Raw genomic sequence first — 24,507 nt, 5'->3', positions numbered from 1 at the left:
GATTGAAATGGAGCAGCAGACCCTTTCCCCCCTTTGTTCTCCTTGTTTTCCCAATCCATCGCTTTTCTTTCTATAGCTTTCTATAGATCTTTTCTGTCTGTTTTCTTCTGCAACCTCCTAACACCCATGAATATTTATATGTGTATATATATATATATATATATATATATATATATATATAACACCAATAGGTCACAGTGCACAGCAGCTGCAAAACAGTCTTTATATCAGCAGTGTGAATCATCATTAGCACACTGCACATATGCTATGCAGATGACTTTTGGTGAGATAATAAATTAGCACAAAGTGTTCCACAAAGCAAAAATGATCCATAAGCAACGATGTAATGGTGCACATCATATGATTTGATAACACACATTAAAATGCAGCGAAAATTGCACCTACAGTAAAGTACCATTTGCTCATAATCCAGTCTGCTCTCCAGGTGACCTCACGAAATGAGCAGTGCTCTACAAATGGATGATATAAATCTCATTTTGCTTATGCCTTGCAGCAGAATTACAGCGCACTGGCTCAATTAAAGCAAAGGACTGATTACGGGCAGGAGAGAAATCAGAGTGGGAATACTGCAGACAAAAGTAGACAAAACTATATTTAAACTGCCGAGCACATTTCCTATTTTTAAAGGGGTCAGAATCATATTCTAGCGCCTGTCAAATTTGTTTGTTTTCTCATTACTCAACTTCAAAAATATTTTTTTCCTGGTAATAATTTGCCTTCCTGCAAAGCATGAAAATAGAACAGAGGAAAATTGCACTTCTATCATCTTAAGAGATTGCTGTTTTATGTTTCTGCAAATCACATCTCAAGTGAGAGAAAGAGTGAAATGTTTGCCAGAGGCTTTAATGTGGCAGGAGTTCAAAATTTACTTGTCTGTATTCCATCTTTCTTTGTAGTATTGCAGCATTTTTCCTTTCTTAGTTACAATTTCTCACTTTTGAACTTCTATTTTTAGCTTCCCTTGCGTTTCGTTCTGGGTTTTAGGAACTGCTACGTGACAGCAGGCACACGAGACTCTGTAGAAGTTGTTGCGAATGTGAATATTAAGAGGATAAAACTGTATTTTAACATCACACTGTTGTTACCCGTAAAAATGAAAAAAAAAAAAAAAAAAAAAAAAAACTAAATTAAAGGCCACATTCTTTCACGTATTGTAATATAAGATATTTTTTATTAGAAATAAGTCACATTCATTTTGTGCTGTGAAAACTGTACATTTACAGGAGGTAAAACAGAACATTAAAAACATCGTGACGAGAAAGTACAATCGGGTTTTCGATACAAGTAACTCGAGGTATGAATTGGGCTTTGGGTGGGGCAGAAAATTTTGACGGGGCAGGGGAATTGACTGGTAGTACATACTGTTGAGTTACCAACACTGTTACAGAAGACATGAGGTTCAATTACCCACCGCTACACAGCTGAGAGTAATAACAAACATCCTGGAACACAGTTATGTGATATTCATAGGCTATCATTCATTCTATATAATGCTCATTTTTTCTCAGTACTATCATCTACCTGTCACAGAGAGCTCCAAATATGGAGCCTTGTGCTAACAGATCTCTAGTGAATAAATTCTTTGAATTACTAATACAGATTTGTTATACAGTATTCTCATAAAGCATCTATATGCTCAGTAAATATGAGGAAGATGGTATAAAAATTTTGAAACATTAGTAAAAAAAAAATCTCGGCCTATTATATATAAATTATATTATCAGTCTTGCTTGAGCATCAAGCGCCCATCATATTGCACTATATCACACTGATGGCTGAAAACACAAATGTGTTGAAGTTTTGAGGACCTGACGCTGAACTTGGAAGTCATTTCAGAGCCAGGAACCTCCTGTTCTGTCCAAAAGTCCTGCAAGGCTGAGAAACAAAAGGGCGATGATGAAAGGCCTTTCTGAACCCTTGAATCCACATGTTCAACATGGAAGAGCCTGCATCTTGTGCTAGCTGTGAGGGGAGGGTGGTGTCCCCAGCCACCTCCTCACATCTCTATCCAGCATTTTCCAGAGTGCACTGCTCTTCCCGCTTGAGAGTCTGTGTTCTTTCTGGTGCTGGTGTTTTGGTATCGAAGCAGAATACTGGAGGAAACCAGCAAATGGTAACTAACCACCACCTCCATCACCACTCAGCATTGTTTGTCCCGATGCAGTCGATATGGGCTCCGAACACATTATGGGTGCATTGAATCCTTCTTTTCTTCTTCTTTTTTTTGAATAATGTCATAGGTCACAGTACAGCAATAAATCTTGTGCCTGACACTTCATGAGGAAGGAATAAAAATCAAAATATGCTATTAACTCAATAATGAGAGAAACAATGCTAATCATAACACCAGCAATAATAATTGGAATTATAATAGCCATGGTGATAACAAGAGTGAGAAACTCTATCAGCGTGATTAAGCTCTCCAATAGAGGAGTGTGTTTTGTTCTCAGCACAGAGTCATTTTCAGCTCTGGAGTTGCAGTTCCAGATGTAAAGCAGTACAAACAAACACACAAGCTGAATAAATAAAAGAAAAAGATTAATAAAAACAATAAAGTAACCCACTTCACAAAAGCAAAATGTATGCGCCCATCAGAGTATTGGAGCATGAAACTGGTCCCATATGCTCTCTTTGCCTTGTCCTGTTTTTTGGAAGGTTTTTTTTTGGCTGGAAGAAAATCAGCCAGGAGTTCCGGCTGTTACTCCCAAGAAGCAGGGAGAACGCGCCGTTTCAAAATGATTCACTTTTTCTCCAAAGTTGAGAAGGAAAAAGAAGCACAGACATGTCAACCACAGCTCTGAAACCCAGGCTGTGGCGCTCAAGAAACTCCCAGTGAAGCATTAATGGAACCACAGACAGTCCTGGTCCGTGGACTCCACTGATCACTCCACTACCCCTATGACCTTTACAGCACTCTAATAAGAGATGCTGATAAGTCCACTCTGAAGCTACAATTAACATCTCCTTCACCATCACTTCCACTCCACCATCCCTCCTTCTCTTCCTTCTTTCCTGCTCTGGCTGAGGGTTTGAAGACATTGATTCTGGGACCTACTTTCTCACTTCCTCTCTTTCTTGGCTTCCCCTACACTATCCATGCAGGATCCCATTCCCAAACCAAAAAAGGTGATCGAGGTGAAATTAGGCGGCTTCGCTAGCCCCCTTCCTCCCCCTCAGACCTCTGTCTGCAGGTCAATGATGTCCTGCCCCACCAGAGGGATGGTGGTGCTTGTTTTCTCCCACTCCACAGAGTGCAGCTCCAGAGGCGAGGCAGCTAAGGGCTCCAGGTCTTTGCGCACCCATGCAGGGGGTGATGCCGGTATTCCCCGGACTCCCTCCCATGGCCTCTCCAGAGGACCTTGCTGCTTGTCCTGTAGGAGGACAAAAGAGAGGTCACTTTAGTGTTGCTGTCACTCATTAGCTCCGGGCAATTCCTGATCTAATTGAAATGAAATGGGCTTCATCAGAGGTGATTTTCTGATAATGAAAGTCATTTTTGTCATTTGGCGAAAATGACTCCTCTTTGAGGCATGTGGACACTATGATAGTGTGTCTTGACTATAGGTTGTAAATTTTGAGAGTGTGAGGTTGTATATAAACACTCACGCTGTGGTTCGTTTTGTCACTTCCTCCTGAAGACACACTCCATCTCACAGACTGTAAGAAGGAAGGAAGAAAATACATCCTTATTCAAATGACCTCAAGGCACTTACAACCATAGCACAATACACTATGTTGTACATTGTTTTAATTCCACAAAGGTCATTTTCACACCACGTAAATTTTTATTTTTTTTTAGCAATAACATTGCCTCTGCATTTCCCATTTATCTGTGTTTTTCAATTCCTGAAACATAATGTGCATGGAGATGAGCTACAACAATGACATCATGATTTCTTACCTTGCTGTCAGAAGCAGGAGACTCTCTGTCTTTCTCAGCATGGTGCAGCTTCCTATTAAGGTCCTGGAACATGTTCTGGTGGCGTTTCTTGGTATGCATTATTTTCTAGAGTACATGTAAAAAAATGAAATTAGTATATTGTTGCATTGCATTTATTATACGAGTCATTTTCCTAATGTTTTCAGAGACAATATCCAAATGATATTTACCTCAAAGTCCAACTCAGCATAACGAGATTTCTGTCTCTGTGAGAAAACGAGCGAGAGGAAGAAGGTCAGTTTGGTTTTAGAAACTTATTAGAAAACTGCAAAAGGAGACTAAAGCAACTATTCCATCTTCTCTTACCTCTAAGGAGCTCATGGAAAGGGTGGAGATGGTCTCACTCTTGGACATCATTGAGTTCATGGACTCGAAGGTGTTCTCCAGGCTGCTGTGGGTGATGTGAGACTCACTGGACATGTTGTGGATGTTCTGGATGGGGGAGTCTCTCTCTGAATATGACACGCTGACTTGATCAGGGGGGATCGACTTCATTCCAAAGGCAGCCTGAGGCTCCGCAAAGGGCCCGCCGAGGTGCATGAGTCTGGCTTGCGGCAGCTGCTCCACGCTGATGTTGTACTTTGTTGTGTCATCTTTGGGCTTAGCCCTCAGGGTGGAGGTAGTGTTGGGCATGAGGACGTAACCGCTGCCATCAGAGACACCACCCTCTGCCTGAGCGAGATCGGCGTCCAGCTGCTGGAAGAGCTCTCCCTCGCAGACATACACAGGTTTTCCGCAGGATGGGTCGACTCCTCCTGCCAGGCGGCTTTTCTCTCTCTTCAGGGTAAGGGTGTGGCTGGAGTACTCAGGAACCGCCTGCATGTGACCTTTACTGGGGTTGGATGGCAGGGTGTGGTAGCTTGAGCCCATGGGAAGGGGCATCTGAGGAGGAGGCATCTTCTCTTCGGAGGAGCTCTTCATTCCTTTTAAGCAGAATTGCAAGAGCGAGAGTTAAAAATAATGGACGTCTAAGGAATTTGGTCCAATAAAAATGGTCTCTTTTTTTTGCAAGTGCAAGGCTCACTTATATTGAAATGCAAATGGAAAAATGGTTAAGGGTAAGAAAGGAAAAAGCTGATGTAAAAAGGGGCTCACCTTGTCTGCTTGAATCTCCATCCTTTTCACTATCAGACGGCTGATAAAAGAACAAAAACATTCTATCAGTGTTTAATGTATGCATATATTCATTTAAGGGTAAATTCAAGAGGCACTCAAGACATTAAAAAGGCAATAAGCCAAGAAATTTACCATATGCTGGGTGTGGCCATTGTGCAGGGAACTGCCAGAGTCTCCATTTCCATCATCCTTGCGGTCGACTACTCTGCACTTTACAGCCTCTTGAACCTAATGCATGGAAGGGGGGAAAATATTGAGAACATTGTCTATGTTCTATGTTAGGTAACCTGATCAAAAAACAACCAAATCAAACCAATTCCCTTTTATCTTTTTTACCTTGTCTTATTGATTTGTTTTCTTACCTCTCTGCGCAGAATGCAGTGCACCATGACAATGATGAACCCCTCCAGTGAGTCGAAGACGGCAAAGAGGATCTGAAAGAGGGCTGAGCGGCGGTCTGTGATGGCCAAGACGGCAGACATCCAGGTGAGGGCCAAGAGAGGCAGAACCACGCAGGAGCTCCACAGTGATGCCCTGCAGCAGGAGAGAACAGCAGATTAGTAACAACTTCAGTTGTTTGATTGTGCGGCGTGATATCAAAGCACATCATCAATGAACCTGTAATGGCACTGATAAGGACGATAAGCACAATACTCGAGTGTGTTGAGAAGATCAATAAGACCTACCCGGCTCTCTCTTTCAGTTTCACGTCGGTGATGCCGTCCTTGGATACCAGCTTGTTGAAGACCAGAATACCAATGAACATATTCACCTGTGTGCAGGAAAAAAATACATGGATGAAACAGTGTGATCATGGGTGATGCATTTACAAACAGCTATGTATTGTGATGGATTGGGATGTCAAAGTCAGAATACAAACCAGAACGACAGCTGCAGCAGGGCCTACAAATGCGTAGAGGAGTCCACCCTCAAGAGAGAGCCAGCAGCTAGAAATGAAAAGGAAGAATGTTAATTCTTTAGCTAAGACAAGAGTTTTCTCTCCCCTCAAAAGAAATTCTAGAGTAAAGAGAAGTGACAAAAACAGAAGGCTTAGAGTAGACTTACTAGTTGACAGTGCCGTATCCCTTAGCTTTTGTAAAACCCACAGACACAGCCACCACCAGTGCAGGAAGGCCTGCAAGACAGAAAAGGGGGAGAAAAGTTAGATCATCAAAGATAAAAAGCTATGGAGAAAACAAATGATGCAACACAGATTTAAAAAAAAAAAAGAGAGCGACACGAGCGTGAAGACGCTTACCCCAGCCTAAGCACAAGAAGCGCTTGCGGATGATGCGGTTGCGCAGACGACCAGTGACAGCCATATAGGACTGCCAAGCTTCGGTCAGCACCCAGCAGAAAGAAGAGAGGAAGAAGAAATGCAGAAATGCAGCGATGAGAGTGCACACCACCTGTGGGAGCCCGGAAGGAAGGGAGAGATAGAAAGATGAGAAATCTGTGTCAATCCCCTAAGCAGTAAATTTGAAAAAGAGAGGGTAGGATTGCTTAGAAAAGTGCCTTACCTTGTTGCGAGCCTGAGTTTGTCCAACAAGAATGAGGGCATTGGAGCATATAATGGAAAGGCAGAAGTTGATAAGGATAACGGAGCGCTCTGAGCGGATGTACCTAGAGTTTGGGAAAGGTGGAAGGAAAAAAGAGTGAGTTTGGCAATGCGCGGGCAGAAGGAAGGGAAAAACACAGAACACGGCATAAAATATTAGAGGCTAGCATGGCTGATCGTTGCTCGGAGGGATACTTACTTCCACACGGAGACGTAGATGATGATGAGGAGCAGCAGGGTGAGAGAGGAGACCCCACAGCCAACGATGAGAGTCACGGACGGGAGCAGTGCCTTGTCCATGTTCTACAGAGAGGAGACAAGACCACGCATGCCTCTTAGAGCTGATTATGAACACACATGCACATTTATGCAGAGAAGAAACCAGCAATAAAAGCCACACACACAGACATACACACTCAGGATACTAAGCTTCTGGGTATGCGCTATCTGGAATAGCAGACAGCTCCCCACAGGCAAACAGTTGAATGGCACAATCAGGCCACGGCTGAGGCAAGGTGACATGTCAGAAAGATGGACCAGCAAGCTAGACAAATGGTCAGGGTCACTGCATTTCTCCACTGAGCATTTGAGTCAGCAAATGAGGTGAAAATAATACACAGATATCTCTCTCCATTAGGCAAGAACGGGGTTGCTCAAATCCCAGGGCAGTTCAGGTAGGGTTGCCGTAATCAGTCATTAGTCTGAGCTGCTACAGCGACAGTCTAATCACTGACAGACATCCTGTGCTCGTCTTTTCTCTCCCCTGTTAGCTGTGCCTCCGAATTTTGGTTCATAATTGTGCCAACCAGCAGCTCCTCATCCATCCCTGGAGGGGTGAACAGGTGGACCATTATCACCTGTGCATTAATCTGCCACCACCTGCCCTTCTGATCTCTGACAGCAGCTTGGTGCCTGCCACTGCCAGCGGCGGTGACCATCCCATGTTTCAAACAGCCCTGTCACCGAACCTCTGGTGGGGGAAACAGAGGAGGGATTGTTTTTTGTCTTTCGTCCCTGCTGCTCAATCACCTAGAGGGCCAATAGGTCACCGCTGTGCACACAAATCTCATCTCCTTGAGACTTCAAAACACCCTTGCTGCTTGGCTAACGCACCTGCAAAGCCCCCACAAGATAATTGTGCAGTTTCGCACAATTTGTGTGCCCGGAATCTCTGTCTAACACCTACCCTCGTGGCTTTAATAAGGGTTTAAGTTAATCTAACACCTCTGATCAAGTTGTCATCACCACAGAGCGTGTGATTACTGGTAAAAAAAATCTGTCTTTGACAAATGCTGTGATTGTATTTTTAATAATGTGTTGACAGGGAAAAGACGGATAACAGCTGCAAAGGGAGAGTGAGAAAACTGTCCTGAAATGAAATGAATCTGCAGGTATCAAATTAGCCCTGATAGAGGAGAGGGAGATAGAGTCTGCTTTGGCCTTCATTTGATTTATGATGGTGATAAATTCTTGTATTGCAGGGCACATGAGAAGCACAGCTTCTAATACGTTTACCACTGTGCCCCCAAATTTAAATGGTACAATACAGAGCCTTGAGGGATTGTTCCTCTTCATCTCAGTATTTGCTCCACATAGGGTTTCCCCCCCCCTGATATTAAAGCACTACCATGAAGTCCAGCCTGTGGCAGCCAAAGACTAATTTAGTGTGGCAAATTTGTTTCAAAATCTATCCAGCTACATCAGAAGGGGCCCAAAACAGATGGCAGATAGAAGTGCATTGTATTTTTTCCCCAGACTTTACTAAATCAGGCAAAGAGAACAAAAGGGTTCATACAGTTTGTCCTGACCCCTTTCTTTCTCATTCTCTATATCTGGGTTGAATCTTTACCATGGGCCACTGACTAGAATTTAGAAAGCCAGCTTGACCTACATATGAGGCATGTCTTCTGCCTGCCCTTCACCAAATCGCATCAGCTACTTGTGAAGAAATCTAAATGTGGAACATCTTAGCTCGTGCACATTTTTAAGGTGTTCCTTACTAGCACTAAGTAGTGGTCGAGGGAATCGGCTGTTCAAGCTGTGGGCTGTTCCCACAGGACCATGGTGTTTCAAACACCTGCCTCAGAACTCGTGAAACGATACCATCGAATGAGAGCTAACATACTGCAGTGTCTGGCTGTTTTTCCGCTACTCTCTATTTCAGCCTTGTGCATTTCGCTTGTGTTGTTTATACAGTTTGCAGGAAGATGTTATTGAAAATGTCCACAGCACACATCAAAGGATGGATTGGGGGGGGGGGGGGGGGGTGCATCAGTGCATGACCAGACGTCTGTCTCTCATTGGTCGCCTCTCTGGCATTTCAGACTTGGTGTTGTGGCCATAGAAGAAGGAGGAGGAGGAGGGGAATGGATGTAATCGAGAATTCAGAGATATTGGCAGACGAAATGATTGGCGCAGCTGCATTTTTAGTGGTGCGGGGGAATGAGGGGAGGGCCGTGTGTGTGTGTGCGTTTGTGTGTGTGTAGCCTGTAACAAATATTGGAGGGACTATTTAGACTGGCAACAACAAAGCAAATCAAATCTAGGATGTAAACAACAGGTTGGGGAGGAAAAAATGACAATCCTCAGTGGGGATTGAGCAGCAGAAAAACACTGCATACCAAATTCACTGGTTGTTTGTCTTACTCCTGCCTGCACACTTAAGGAAATAAGAAAAATTTGCGTATTTAAACTATACATTTCCTCAGACTAATGGACATCTGTTGATTGTTTATCAGATCGGAGATGGACAGACCATTTCCTCTGTCCTGAGGGGTATAGCAGAGAGGAGGAGGAGGAGGGGATGTGACTGTGTGTTCCCCCCTTCAGCATCTCAGTTATCAAAAATCACACAGGCCGAGTTTGCGCTGCAGAAGCCGTTACCAAGGCAACTGGAGAGGAAGATGCTCTAGAGGCAACACAGTCTAAAGGGGGAAAATTACACATTGTCTTTGCGCATGAAATAAAGCGATGCACAAGGGCACATTTTGGTAATCAGCGCATCGGGCATGCAAGCTGCACTAACTCCGTATAGTTTGGACAAACGTGCATTATTCATAACCATAATCGGACAATAAATGCAGTCCGACGGGCAGAAAATTATTTTATGGTGTTGAATTAATCATTCGCAGGCGATCTTTCTTCTAATACAAGCAGCTAGGCATTAACGTATTTCATACTACAGATAAAACATATATCTTTTCTATTTTTTTAATATAATTTATGTAGCTGCAGCAAACAAATCATCATCAAATTAACAAGCACGAGCAAAATAAAAATGTGCACGCCCGAAACGCAACTCGCAAGGTTTTGAATTCAAAATCTAAACGCAATCCGCGCACATCAACATGTTGCTCGGTTATCCCCCGCTAAATATACATAACCCAGAAAAAGCTGCATTTCTCCGATCAGCGGCACCTGTACGGAGACAAAGGAGCGCTGGCAGGCAGCGCTACAGCAAAGCGCTCGAAAAACAAGCACTGTACGTTCACACTGCACCGCATTCACGCGCACACTGCACTAAACACTTAACATGTACATCGGAGGGAATAAAGAAGCTTATTTTATGATCAGATGGATAACTTACCGAGTCGAAGTTGACGTGCGATAAAATGGCGAAGGTGGAGAGGCTGTCACACACGCATTTGGTTCTGAATGAATGAACGGGCACCGCTCTGCAGCTCCGAGCAGACCAAGACCCAAGCAGAGAGGAACTGCACAGAGAAGGAGAGGGAAGGCAACAACGGGTTAGGAGAGGAGAGATCAGAGAAATCTCTCGTGTGAATGTCTCTTGATGGATTACTATTATGGTTTTTGTTATATAAGTGGTGGGAAAATATGTATATATAAAACATATCTATGCATTCAAATACCGTTTATGTGAATAAATAATTTTTTCTATAACATACTACGACTGAACTGTTTTATTTTAGAACTTATTTGCAGGTTATTTTCTTTTTGATGGGTCCATCTGTGACATAATTAGTGATAAAAGACCTTCATAAAAGTCTTAATCTCCAACAGTTCTTGCTACATACTATCTTTCTTCAGCAGACATGAGATAAAAGGCAAACAGATGTCCAACTTATGGAGGATAAGAAGACAAAGGACAAGATGTTCCCTCTTTAGAAATAGAAGGACAGGAATATGGAGGCGATGTGAATTGTGATCCTTTCTCAATTTTGAGGAAACCTACACCTCAGCAGCACATGTCAGATGCCAGAGAGCACAGGGGACTTTAAGGCAATGTCCAGCACCCTCAGGCTCTGACTGGGTGGTAAACAGAGAAGGGTATTATAGCCAGCAGGTCCAGTCTGGTATAGATTGCCATGGGAGGACAGCTGCAGGGTAAAACTATTATGACTGTCTACATCTAAGTAGGCTGGGCTGCACTTTTTAATGTGCACTCTGTTTGAGCTGTGATAGGCTAAAGGTTGCATGTTGAATTGTGATGAAAGGCAGGTCTTAAAAAGCATGTGTGACCCCATTAATGTCACAGAAAAAGACCATGTCCTGCGATGAGAGCACTCTCAGACATATGCAGCTCTGTAAGCAAACAGCGACCCCCCCCCAACTCTGCCATCATCCCGAGCTCCATCTTCTGCCATTTCCACCGTCTCTATCCTGCCATTAATCACATCCGCTGTCAAAAAAGAATCTAATTTGACTACAGGCACATGCCTTCTCTCTGAAAGTATACGAGTTAATTACATTTTCTCAGACTCTGGTTATTATGTGAGGTGCAGGTGTATTTTCTTATCAGTCTTTCTGAAGTATACAAGTCTATCTATATGCAAATTGTCCACCTGTGTATTGCTCAAGAGTGGCATAGTGGGTCTGGAGGCTGACTGATCCAGGGCAAGTCATTCAAATGGATGTAAGCATCTTTAAAAAACTAAACTTCCAAATGCCACAGACATTAACCTCAGCGGTGGCGGATGAGCATAACTGAGAGGAAGGAGAGGGACAGTGTCCATCGTCTTTACGCTGACACTCTGCAGTTGACCTAAAGGTGCAGCAGTGAGCTCACTGTGATGCTAATAATGAGGTTAGAGGTGCCGCCTTTGTATTTCTCCCTCTTCGGGATGTGGTTAGTTTAAAGTGACGAAGGAGACTGTTAGATCAAAGTGAAGTGTCACTCAGTTGCAACCAGTGTGGCTCATTAGGGCTGTCATTTCTCGCATCTGTGTGCTTTGCAGTAAGTGTGTAAGACAGCTGATTGAGTCCTAAAGCTTCAGGCATGGGGCTCAAAAAAATGAACATGTTGTGGCATTCCTCTGTGTTGCTGTCAAAGTGATTGACATGAAAAATGGATGAGAAATTATTGCTCTCTCTGCGGTGAGAGTAAGATTAACAGTGGGTAGTGCCCGTGGAGTGGAGGGGGCTGAATAGCTATTGTAGGGACGTCAGCTCTACGTGAGGAGATAAACAGCAGCTAGCACCAGATCAGGTGACGAGACCATGCAGGACTTCATGTGAGTGATGGTTAGACGCACATATAAGAAGAAAAACAACTTTAGTCACCACTTACGTTTCGCTTTCGTCCCATGAGAGGCACGTCTCGTTTATGGTGCCCTGCAAGAAGAGGCAGATGGAGAAGAAAGTGTGAGGAATCGCTACAGAAAAGGGAAACGCGTGGGTTGGGACACCTTACTATAAATGTGTGAGATGCAACAGCTTGCTGCCAGCCACCTGCCCACATTTCTTACACTCTCTTGTAAAAGCATGCATGAAACTAAAAACAGCTCCTTATCAGCACAAGAGGCTAATCATTACGCATGATTTGTCATCATCATCATTCACCATCATCATCAGCAGCCGACCACTTGGCTGTGCTGTGATCTTCCATGAATTTCAACTGACACAAGTAAAGTAAAAGTCACAGTGTCACTGAAAATGTCAGTAAAATGTCAGGCCTTGTGCGCTGTAGTGAGCAAACAGCCAGAGGGGGGTGATATTTATTCGTGAGGCTCCATTAGTTTGGAGAACCATTAGGGACTCACATTATGAAGGTGGGGGAATTCGATCTCAACGGGGGATGACAGCAGAGTTGGGTTGGGCTTGACGATTACCGTCACCACCTTAGAATTGAGGAGGGTAGTGTTGCTGTGGAGAAAGAGGACATTTCAATGAGACATTACAGCAGAACGAACGCGGGTATGGTCTGATGTAAGGCTTAGCAGTAAAAATGACTCATAAATGCAAGAAAATACAGGAGGATAAAGTCAAAGGGGCGCCATCTAGTGGCTACAAAATGCATTTCATGGAAGGCCAGTTTCATACACATAAGCAGAGAGATTGTATTACCTATGGAAGGACAGAATGGATGCAAGGTTTCTGTAGAGGACCATGCCAGTCACAATCGCATCGCTGCCATCTAGAAAAAAACAAGCAAAAAAAATAAATCATGTTCACAAGGCTGCATGTTGGCTGATCTCCCCCATAAAATAAATTATGTAAAAATGATATCGATACACGTTTGTTAATTCTCACCTGACTGCTCAACGGACAGAGCATCACGGGACACTGTGACCTTCTCCTCAGAGGTCCTGACCCAGTCAGACGTGTCTCTCCAGCCCTTCAAAGTGAAGGTGAAGTTGGAGCTTGTAGCCGGAGAGCGCTTGTGAATGCTCAGCACTGAGAGGAACAGAAATTTAGACATTATGGCTTTTTGTTAGTAAACAGCACTTAGAGGTCATCTATTTCAACTCTGTTTATTTTATACTGCAACAGCTGAAAAACTGTCTGAATGAACTGATGCAAACTGCGCCAAGGACACTGCAGTTTCGTGTGTAGTGCTAGCTGACCATAGTAGTCACTTCCCACTAAATTCTGTGAGAATGTCACCTTCACTGAGCCAAAACAGCCATGCAAATTGCAGAAAGTGATTCAGCGTGTGACGTTTGTATTTCACGCTGTAGTGCTAATTGAAAGTTTGATAAGTTTGTGCAAAAGGCACCACACGCATGTTATGCTAAAAATACTGCCGCAGCATTTTGGAGGTGGCATAGCTGATGAAGATGACAGCCTGCTGCCGTTTGTATGTTCAGATACACAGCGGCGAGATTAAGATTGATGGACTCTCCGGGTGGAGAAAGGACAAATCACTCTGAGCAGACATGAGAGGGATAGAGAGAGGCTGGCAGAGGAAATTGGGGCTCACCTAAATTCTCAGTGGTTTCATAAATTTCCTGAAAGCCACTCATTTGCATCCCAATCATGCTCACAAACTCTTCAACGAGGCGGAGGAATTCCTTAATAGTGGCACCCATCTGGTTAAGAAAAAGACAAAAGAGAGAAGGATAGGAGTCAATAACAGGTGAATTCAGTTGATTGAGTTTGATTGTATAAAAAGCGTGCAAATGGATTTAATTGTGTAGAAAGGCAAAGTCGCAGTTCCTTAATTACATGTTCATATCTAGTTTTCCTGTCCCTCTGACTGTTAGGGTTGTGATTATTCTTTCAGAGTGCTCTGCAGTGGACTGAAAAAGGAGGAGAAAAAATGTTTCTTGCTGCTATGCAACCTCGGAACTTCCTTAAGGCCATAAATGGGCAGGCTGTTGATTCATACTGAGGTTTTTTCGTCCACTCTCTCCTGCTCAGTGGAAGGGAGGGCTGCCCGACTTGCGTGTTTCTGACGCACAACTGCAGCGATGTGGGCGCAAGGTGTGTGCTTGCATGAGATGTACAGCTTGTGTCTCCCTACAACAGCCATCAGTATGTAGGATGGGATGGAGGCTCACAGATTGCCGAGTGGGAGTAGTGATTTTCCCTGATTCAGTTTCTCTCTCTCCCTTGCTGTCACCTTGACGTGCTTTTCTCTGTGTCGCAATGGCCTTAGTAATCCACCCTCCTGTTTTTCAGTTTGTACACAAACACGTGTTTGCAAGATGCGGTGGGAGTTTTCTTCTTTTTGAACTTTTCTATCTAAAAAGTCTTGTCTCTCTTTGGGAACTCAATTAGTAGGAGTTGTTTCATCACTCGCTTTAGCAGGAACACTGACAGAGCATCATGGAAGTGGGAGGGGGGAATATGTTCTTCCCGGTCTGTTGTAAGAACAACTTAAGAACATATTTAAACAAATTGAGAAATTCTAGATGTTAGAGCCATAATTCTAATTATTTTCTTGTACATAATCCCATCTGGAGAATGTCATGAAAATAGACTCTTTTTCTCCAGCTTGCTCGCATCTACTGTGAATCACTTGTGTATGAACCCCCTTATCACCTACCAGCTGTGCTTCATCCCATTTGTCACGATGTTCCTCCTTCAGTAAGTTGCTGATGGTTTGGACGTAGTTCTGCAGATCATTAAATAGAGGCAGAGGTGTAAGAAGGTGCCAACACCGGTGCTTTTTGAATTCCTTGCTAACAAATCTTAAGGCCTCACCTCTATATCGGAGTTGCTCAGTCTCAGCCTAGTTTCTTTGTAGAGTTCGGTGGTGTTCTTCAAGATCTCCATGATGGCCAAGATGTCGCCGCTGTAACTTGCCCCTTTATCAGAGGAGGTTCTCAGGCGTGAGATCACCTCAGCGACCCCATCCACGCTTCGCCCCATCTGTGCTTTGGCGTTGTAGTCCCTCGACTACAACAGAGAGTCAAGAGGTTAGTCTGAGCCTTTGCGCTCCCAAAAAACAGATGAGGCATTTAGGATTTTAATGAACTGGGGCATGTTTTTCAGGGCTTACCAGCATCTGAATGTTTTCATAGTTCTTGGAGACACACTTGATGTAAGTTGGGTTCTCCCAGGAGGCGAGGCCAATAGCATCAAGAGTGCAGCGGCGCAGAATCAGACCTGTTGTAAAGAGAAAGCAAAATCTTGTTTTTGGCATAGTGGGGGGTTATATAGTTTAAGCACCTAAGGGGCGGAAATAAAAACTACAAATCACATCAAACATCAGTGTTACTCTACCTGAGGCATTAGCAGGGCAGCCAGTGGCAGCCAGGTCTCCAGCGGGGGTTTGCTTCCACACGACATCTCCAGTGATTTGCTCGGGGCAGATCTCATGGGGTTCTGACAGGTAAATGAATCAAGTGAGATAAGATAGGAAATCTATTTTCTTTGTATTTGGGCTGCGCTGTACTGAGACTATGTTTATTTATTGTATCAAGACCACTAACCAGGGCATCTCTTGTCATTGCAGCGCTTATGCTCTCTAGAATCACCAGGGCAAGGTTCTCCTCCAAAGAAAGGCCCTTCACAGACCCTCTGCCTCTGCTGGTTGCCTCCACCACAAGTCTTGCTGCAGCTGCCCCATGAGCTCCATTCATGCCAGCGTCCATCAACTACACACAAAATATTTTACAGCATTAACTCTGTACTGTGAAATGCCTGATTCATTTCTTTTTTTTTTCTTTAAGTGAATTAGATATATAGATATAAACATATATAAATATATATATGTGTATATATACATATATTTACCAGGGCACTCTTTCAGGAAGCAGTCGGCTGTCTCTTTAAAGCTGCCGTGGCACTCTGAACCCCCGTAAGATGGCCCGTTGCACTCCCTGGTTCTCTGCATGGTGCCATTGGAGCAGGTGGTAGAGCATGGAGTCCAGGCAGACCACTCATTCCAGAATCCGTCCACTAGAGGGAGGCAGAAGAGCACGTTCGCCGGAAAGTTATAACTTTGTGAAGACGTGACAGGCCCTCAGGCCAGAGGCATCATAGCACAGTCACCAGTACATTAACATTTCACATGAACTACTTTTTTGAGTTTAAACGAAACAGAAAGTTGGAGCTCAGTAATCTGCCCTTCAAGCATGACTGCATGTACCTTTCACCCTCTAAGATCCACTCTCCTTAAATAGAACACACGCAATTACACTGACCACGGAAGCCATCTTTCTTGTAATGTATTTTTAAATAAATTACTCAGAAATGCAACTAAGATTGAAGATTGACTGACAACAGAAACCAATTTTCACATCCTATTTTTATATTTAAGAGCATAATAACCCTGAAAAAAAAAAAAGAAAGAATCAAAATTGTTATTAAATGCTGTCCTGAAATGATAAAATAGATGTAATATTCCTCGTGGTCTTTAGAAAATTTGGTCAAAATAAAGAATTAAATTACAGCAAATAGGCAGCTAAGGATGACTTAATTTCCTAAACATTTCAGTTTCAAATTGAATTTATAATCCTCTCAGTAAATGACTTTGCCAACTCTCTGTTTCAAACACTAGCAGTGATTTAGCTGTAGACGACAGAGACATCTGCTGATAGTAAAATGCAACTGCAATGAGATTTTATTCTGATTTAAAAAATAGAAGGAAAAACACAGACTAAACCAACTGTGAACAAAGTAGGGAAAAACTAACAAACTGCTGCTGTGACTTCAAAATGAGTTAAATCTTTTCAGTACATGTGTAGGTGGCTGAATGACCGTGAGCATATTATGAGTCACTGGCAGTTGTTATAAAGCTACTGACTAATGCCCACAGAGGATTTTATTCTGATGCGTCAGATGTAAAATCAACCTGCCACTGCAGTCGCTGTTTGTGATGGTGGTGATGCCAATAAGTGGCTTAATTAGCTCCCGTCTATGAATCACTTCGCCAAGGGGGGTTAAATAGCATATCCAGGGTCAGTTGTCATAGATTTTTAAGGACAGTAGTAAAAGAACATGAGTCCAGTAGAACTTATTTGATGAGGATTACGTATGTCTTTTTTATACTTACACTTAAATAAGCACTTACAGTCTAAAGGTTCATGACTCACCTGGGCAAACAGCAATGTTGCAGAACTTGGTTTGCTTTGAGGGGCCACGGCAAGGCTCTCCGCCATTCTGGGGCTGCTTGCATGTGCGGGTACGATCACGATAGCCGCGGCCACAAGTGGATGAGCACAGGCTCCAGGGGGTCCACTCATCCCAAGCACCATCCACTGCACAAAGGTAACACAAGGGGGTATTTTGATGAAGGATATTATAGAACACAGGATGAAAATGTAAGCTTTAATGTCCTAGAACATTTTATAAACTCTCCACTAGGTGGGGCAGTCAGCTAGGTGGAAGATAGTGAAGTTTCCTTGATGATGACAGTCAGCCCTTTTTTTCAGGCTCTAAATCTCAGTTTGTGAGAGCTCAGAGATGTTTTTATAACTTGTCTGCATCTCGTCATCTACTTTACTTTTGTGATTGATGTTGCATAAAGGAACCTAATTAAGAGATAATGGCTTCTACTTGTATTATACACTTCAAAGACGTCAGGTGTCTCTCCAATTTTCTACAGCTCTCTCTGTTTTTTTTCTTTTCTCCTTCTGCAACATTAAAGAGGATCAACCAGGGACTCACCAGGGCAGACAACTGTGTTATTACATGGCCGGTTCTCGCGCAGGGGTCCGGTGCACTGGGTGGTGAATGAGGAAGTAGCACAGACACGGCTTCGGCCCTGCCAGCCCTCCCCGCAGGTAACTGAGCATGCACTCCAGGGGGTCCACTCATCTGTAGTAGCATCTATGAACATGATATAATAGAGGGTCATCACAGCCCCTTAACACTCAGAAATGTTAGGATGATAATTAGATGCCCTGAGTAACACCTTTGGCTTGGATCACAGTGTGCAAAAGTGTTAACAAGTGCTTGCTATCTCACCTGTTTGAGTGGCAACAACTCCATGGTTAGAATCATCAGCATTGTCCCTTCTCAACCCAATTATGGCCCGCAGACCCTGGCTCTTGTTGCGCTCCTTGCCTGAAAGAGTTTGAAAATTACGCCATTACACTACTTAATCTGCATCATCTGCACCATCGTTCTCAGTTGCATGACTAAATTAGAGCTGGGCTTACCAATGCATGCCTGAGAGTTGCAAGCCCGCCCTTCCTCCACTGTTCCCTCGCACGCGGTATCATCAGGCTGGCAGGCTCGGCTGCGCACCTGGACTCCGCCACCGCATTCCTGACTGCATACGGACCAGCGGCCCCAACCAGACCAGCCCTCTGCAGGAAGAGATAAGAGGGAGAGAGATATTGAGCAAAAGTTGGAAACTTAAACTGTTGTAATGTAGCTGATTTTCAATCACATTTCCAATAAAAGAACAGGAAGTGAGTAATATATGTTTTATGTAAAGACAATGAGCAAGGACGATTCTTTATAAGCAATACAAGTTCAATTTGAAATGATGAATGTTTGCTTTTAACCACATGGTGTGAACCACAGCAGAGCAGTGTGTGTGTGTTAGCCTGACTGGTGCGTTGCTATGACAACCTCAAGTGCGGCACTTCGATTTCTGGTGCCAGCTGGCTGCGAGTTCTTTGTGTTCTTCTCTGCCCCGGGCTAACAGACAAACATGCCCTCTATCTCCCCCTAAGACTAAGCCTCCTTGTCAAGCATCTAGATAAAATGAAGAGCTGACTGTGTGTGCAGTTCAGGAGGTCCTGCCACTTAGGTGTGAACATGCACTGGCGAATTTCTCTAACACCTTTGATTTACCCCTCATTACTCTGCGATGGTTAAGTACACAACCTCTGCCTATGGCCCCGCTCTGCAGACGAGGATCATTACCTTAGCTCCTCTTCAGACACACACGCTAACAGACGAGTTGTAGAAAGCATGCAGAGCTGTGGGGTCTTGCACAACATTATCTAACCACCCCAACAACAGTCTGACCTATTTGATTATTGCTAAGCAAATAATAAGCAAGCCAGAACATACTTGGGGAAAAAAGGGGGATTGAGCACAAATCAAAACACTCAAGTTACAAACTTACTGATAATCTCAGCATCACGTCCATTGTCTTTGGGAATGGGAAGGCATTTCTCAACATAGACACCGCCTCTGTAGCAGCTTCCTGGCTTCCTCTTTGGGACCTCCCAGCACTGGCAGGGGGTGTTCATGATGCCACAGGGGTAATCATGGGTGCTACTGGACAGGCACTTCTCCAGCCACTGGCACAGCATCTGGCAGGCAGGCATACTTGGGTTCCTCTTCCCCACGACCAGAAACTCAGCCTTGAACTCACTGACATCATTCTCACCGTTCACAATCTGCAGGCCGTTTTGTGGAGCAACCTTGCGCATCTGCAGGAACTGCTTGCTTGACTCCAGATAGGTGACAGTGGTTGTACCATCGCACAGCCTAACAACCTCATCGAAGCTCTCCATGCCCAGGTAGGTACGGGAGGTCTCAATGAAGGAGTCGAACTGGAAGGTCCGGATCTGGCGGGGCACGCAGGACTCGGTGGGCTTGGTGATTTTCATGTAGACGGTGTAACGGCGAGGATCAGGATTCTGCAGGGTCCAGGAGCATGGTGTGGAGTGCAGGGTGGTCGTGGAAGTGAAAACACCAAAGAAGCGGCTCTGTTCCAGGGTAGCACAGGTGGGAGAGGCAGGTCCAGAAGGAGTGCAGGAGGTCAAACCGAAGAAGAGCAGGACGAGGGCCACACAGGGGCCGGTAAGAGCTGACCACGCCATTGGGTCGGCTTAGATAGAGGATATTGTTGATATAGCTGTGATTTCTGGTTTAACCAGGTCGTTTCTTTGACTTCTTTGTTGCAAGTTACTGCACTCAGATCTCTTACTTATCTTCACAACCCCTCTCAAGAATTGTTGGATGCTTAAGTTTTAGCAATTCAGACAATGTGCCATGTCTGTATCAAAGAGGAAGCTGCAGAAAAACAGAGAAATGAAGAAGAGGAAAAAAATTGTCAGTATGCACTAACATCTAACTAATCAAAACAAAACACCACATATTAGTATGCATGAGAGGCGCTTTCTTCAAATACAATGCATTTCTTCCACTTCCATGATATGCATTTTAATTGGCCCTATTGTCAGACTAATATTTATGCATCAGGAATCTGCCTTTGATCTGTATCACAGCGTTTCGGGGTATGTTCAGTGATCTAAAATGCCCTGTTCTTTGGGACATAATTACTCAGGCAGTGCAATTACAGTCCTTCACAGCAAGCTGGTATCTCCAAGCTTTTGCTCTTTCCTCCCACACACTGAACTGTACTGCGAATCGTGTGCGTCAGTCTGACGTTCATACAAGCATTGCCACTGGCAACCACAGACGCCTATTAGTTCCATCATTTGTGCAATGCGCCCCTGCTATTGAATGCTAAACAAGTGAAATGGTTAGTCTGTGTGTGACTTCATATCCTGCTATGGCATTTATAAAATTGCTTTTGCATTACATACCATTGCAGTGAGTGAAATGATCTATGCAGCTATGGTGACTAATGCTTGTCTTCTGTGCATAATTAGGGAAAAAGCATGCATTTTAGGCGAGGTGCATGCACATATCATACCTGTGAATCACTGAAACCCACTCTAGTGAACCATTTAATTCTGCTCTGCTGAAAAGCTATATGCATGCACATTAGACATCTGCTGCATTCTTTACTTTTCTTTATTTTGTCTTACTAATCCTGCAGGCATACTTTGTACAGAACTTGCTTTATCTTGTAGAGACTCCAACCTTTGCCACTATATGACTAATCCTGCCTGGAGAAGCAGTGCACAGTCACTACAAAGTCTGTGTAGTCGACTGGACTCACAGAAGAAATGGCCAAGATGCTCCCTGAGCTCAGACGGGAGGACAAAACACTGTTGCTCAGCAACACCTTTTAGGGTTATTCTTTTTCATGTTCAGCTATACTTGACTGATTGTTGTCAGTGCAGCTCACTGAAGCTATCATCCACTGCAACATTTAATACATAAGCTGTGATCAGGAATTGTAAGATATGTGTATGCAGGATACTAAACATGTTATTTCAGTAAAAGCCTGTATTGGCTACATGTTGCCATAGGGTTAATCATAAAGGTGGGGCAGCGACACAGCCACACAATTGATGCCTATAGTGGCAGTCACTTTGAGAGGCACCTGCACTTTTCAGGCAGAGAACTCATAATTACTTTCCTCACATCTCGTTTCACCTCTCTCCATCCATCCCTGCCTCTCGCTAACCCTCCCTCTCCTCTTTTTGAGCAGCGCAGCAAAGACCTCTGCTTTGTGTAGGTGGGTGTCTCCCACCCGCCTCCCAACAACCGGAAGCTCCATGAATGGGCATCGGATGAGACACAGAGTGAAAAGAAAGGTCCAGCTGTCTTTGAAAAAGTCTGTGTTGCTCTCTTTCAACACCCCCCCCCTCCCTGCTCACCCTCCCCATCCACCCCACACCCAGTCTTTCTGCCCCTTTCGTCTTGCTTTTTCCATTTGCTGTCGTCAACAAAATTTTTGCATAGCGGGCAGCCTAAAAAGCAGGCAGATTGTCGTTATGGAGACGGGGTTATTTTTTGCAGATCAGTGTGAAACACATAAAAAGTGCAAAATAACAATCCGCAGCATGCTGTCTGCTTTTGCTGGCATACACAGTTCCTCTATGGCACATACAGCAAGCTTTGCATTACTCGTGTCAGGTGCAAAGAAACAATTATACTTATTAATGCAAAAAGCAAAAAAGCATCCATTTGATGAAATGTTACATTTGCACAGGCTGTTAAGAAACACCTGCAGATGTTTAAGACATCTGCATGAGTCTTGGCCAGGTCTCTCTTGTAAAAGAGAGTTTTGATCTTAATGAGACTTTTACCTGAATAAATAAAGAACTATATTACTGTGTAAATCAGAAAGTTATGATAATTTCCATGGGTTGTAGTAAGCACTGAGTTCTGATTTGGTTAAGATGTGATAAAGAGGATAGTATTGAAATTAGTCAGAATACTATCTCCCAGAAGAGATATTTAATATTAAAATCCATTAAGACAAACCAATTACTTTTAATCTGATGTAACACTTTGAAAGCAGATACATTTAGTTATCTAGATTTGTATCAACTGAAATGTGAAACTTAAGCTTTTCTGTCTGAATGCTGTTTGAGATGGAATCTGTCTCCTTCTTCACTGGTAGATTTGTGTGTATGTATGTTTGAGTGCAGTAGAGGAAGGATAACAAACAGATAATCAGTATTTCTCGACCTCTGTCTTTTCTTTGCAAGCTGCTCTCTTTTGCTGAACCGAACTCAAGAAAAGCAATTTCTGAAGCCATTACTGATTGTGCTTCATCCACAAATTGCTCGCTTTTTTGTTTGCTGCACCCATTGCAAGTAGTTGCACACGTGTGCAGGAAACTAGACCACTGGAGATGGCTTTGCTACAGTAAAAATATCAAACAGCGAAACTCAACCGATTGCTCACATGGACTCTAGGCACCTGGAGGCACAGTTTGCAGAGTGCATGTGTGTTAAATAAACTCAGTCTGTAGGCTTTTTTCAGGGATGCAGACATTTCTTTTTGCTGTGCAAAGTCTCTGTCTTAGTTATCGTTGAAATCCTGCTACATGGAGTAGTCAGACGATGTAAGCTGTTGAGGGCATCACTTAAAAAGCATCTGCAATAGTTAAATGTTCTGCTTTATACAGTTCAAAAGATTCTAACATCTTTCACAGCCACACCCAAATCTTCCATGTAGTCTAAAAGATACAGCTATACCAGAAACTTCTGTCAAACAACCTGTTGCCAAAATCAGAGCGGCATGACATGGTACTATCGCTACCCTTCCAGGATTGTTGAGCTAGAACTTTCTAACAGTTCAGAGCAGCTGTGCGGATCAGCTGTAGGGGCTGTTAAAGGAACAAACATGGGTTACACACAAGAGCTGAATAACTACAAAGAACAACAACAGAACGATTCGGCAGAAACGCTTTGCACGAACAGAGCAGATCAGATCACTGACAGGCGAGAGTTTCAGCACCACAGACAGCGACTTACAAGTGACAACAAACTCCGCTGCCGGAGGACAACACTCATACACAATCACTTTGTAACTTTCAGTGTTCAGTGTCTTAACAGCATGTTAAGTTATGAAACACAGAAAAAACAAGCCCGCACTCACATAAGGCACGTTTAAGAGATGAAGCAACGAAAGAACGAAAAAAAACAACCCCCACGTGTGCTCTTTTCTTACCTTGAAAACGTTTTCTTTGAAGTCTGGTCAGTGGCTCTCTAACCGATCGCCCAGGTATCTGGAATCTGGACACGGATAGCAGCTGCTGAGGATATCTCAAAGTCTGACCCGACTCAAAGTCTTGAGATCTGCGCTCTGGCCAAAACTTTCGCAGTGTTTGACGCCGCGAAAAGGATGCGCCAGGTCCAGCCCGACCCAGGAGGGTCGATCCCAAGTTTCAGTGCAGTCCAATCTCACAAGCAAAGAAATATAAAGCGACTCTAACCAAACTCCAAAGAGTTTACTACCAACTTTGTTTAGTTGCTATATCCAGAGAAACTGGTGTATAGCGGAGTGACAAATTGGTTGTATCGGAGCTCCAGCAGACAGTCCGCAGAACCAAACGCCGTGGTCTCGCTTGTCTTTTCGCTCTAAGCTCCAGGATAAATGTTGGTACTTCTACTCCCGGCTTCGGAGTCTTCTTGCTTGTGGTCTTTGCACTGCAAGTGGGTCCAGTCTGAGTGTAGCTTGTGGCCTGCTCTTGGTTGTATATATCCAACCCCGCCCCCCCTGCTTCAAGTTGGAGTTTGTGCGTGGATGGAGTACTGAAGTGAATGAGACAGCACCAAGACGGGGGGAGTGTGCGGGGGAGACGTGTTTGTGTGCGTGCGCGCGTGCGTGCCAAAGTGTGAGAGTGACTATGTCAGCGCACGGAGGAGGGAGGGAGCCTGAAGAGAGGGGAGGGATTTGTGCAGGGAGACAGAGACAAACGATTATGAACACCAAACTACGCAGATATCAACGCAGAGCCAAAGGTACCGGAAAGAGGATCAACGAAATAGGTGTGCAGCCACGGGGACGACATAAAGAGATGAATTGTCCTCACATAAACACGAACGCAACACAAGACTTTGTGTGCGCGAACGCTGGACATTGAAAGATACGTTTTTGAAAAACGTGGCTTTACAATAATAAATATTAT

The 24,507-nt window shown here is 43.9% G+C and overlaps 1 protein-coding gene across 2 annotated transcripts; it reads right to left on the bottom strand.

Annotated features, from left to right (window-relative positions):
• Positions 1-1,170: 1,170 nt before the first annotated feature.
• Positions 1,171-24,112, bottom strand: LOC113014728 (adhesion G protein-coupled receptor B1-like). 2 transcript variants are annotated; one of them, XM_026156440.1, is made up of 32 exons: positions 23,547-24,111; positions 19,348-20,243; positions 18,428-18,577; positions 18,234-18,332; positions 17,934-18,095; positions 17,360-17,524; positions 16,059-16,223; positions 15,755-15,919; positions 15,546-15,647; positions 15,322-15,428; positions 15,024-15,218; positions 14,866-14,934; positions 13,798-13,906; positions 13,128-13,271; positions 12,942-13,011; positions 12,638-12,740; positions 12,166-12,209; positions 10,222-10,348; positions 6,835-6,938; positions 6,598-6,700; positions 6,336-6,486; positions 6,143-6,212; positions 5,958-6,024; positions 5,764-5,849; positions 5,440-5,611; positions 5,210-5,305; positions 5,057-5,096; positions 4,268-4,884; positions 4,132-4,167; positions 3,923-4,027; positions 3,628-3,678; positions 1,171-3,392 (listed from the first exon to the last, which is right to left on the bottom strand). In XM_026156440.1, exons 2-32 carry the CDS (start codon positions 20,048-20,050, stop codon positions 3,195-3,197), a joined length of 4,575 nt encoding a protein of 1,524 aa, XP_026012225.1. In that variant the 5' UTR covers positions 20,051-20,243; positions 23,547-24,111; the 3' UTR covers positions 1,171-3,194. The 2 variants fall into 2 exon arrangements, with proteins under 2 accessions (XP_026012225.1, XP_026012226.1); XM_026156441.1 differs by lacking the exon at positions 3,628-3,678 and having other exon boundaries at positions 23,547-24,112.
• Positions 24,113-24,507: the final 395 nt, after the last annotated feature.

The sequence above is a fragment of the Astatotilapia calliptera genome, chromosome 22 (genome assembly GCF_900246225.1).
Source record: "Astatotilapia calliptera chromosome 22, fAstCal1.2, whole genome shotgun sequence".
In the NCBI taxonomy this organism is placed as follows: domain Eukaryota; kingdom Metazoa; phylum Chordata; class Actinopteri; order Cichliformes; family Cichlidae; genus Astatotilapia; species Astatotilapia calliptera.
This window is presented reverse-complemented; position numbering and strand designations above follow the sequence as displayed.

Coding starts and splice junctions, on each gene's coding strand:
- LOC113014728 (XM_026156440.1), bottom strand. CDS start 20,050: ATGGCGTGGTCAGCTCTTACCGGCCCCTGTGTGGCCCTCGTCCTGCTC. Junction 16,224..17,359: donor CAACATTGCTGTTTGCCCAG/GTGAGTCATGAA, acceptor GCCTCCCTCTAG/TGGACGGATTCTGGAATGAG. Junction 6,487..6,597: donor AAACTCAGGCTCGCAACAAG/GTAAGGCACTTT, acceptor GGGCTCCCACAG/GTGGTGTGCACTCTCATCGC.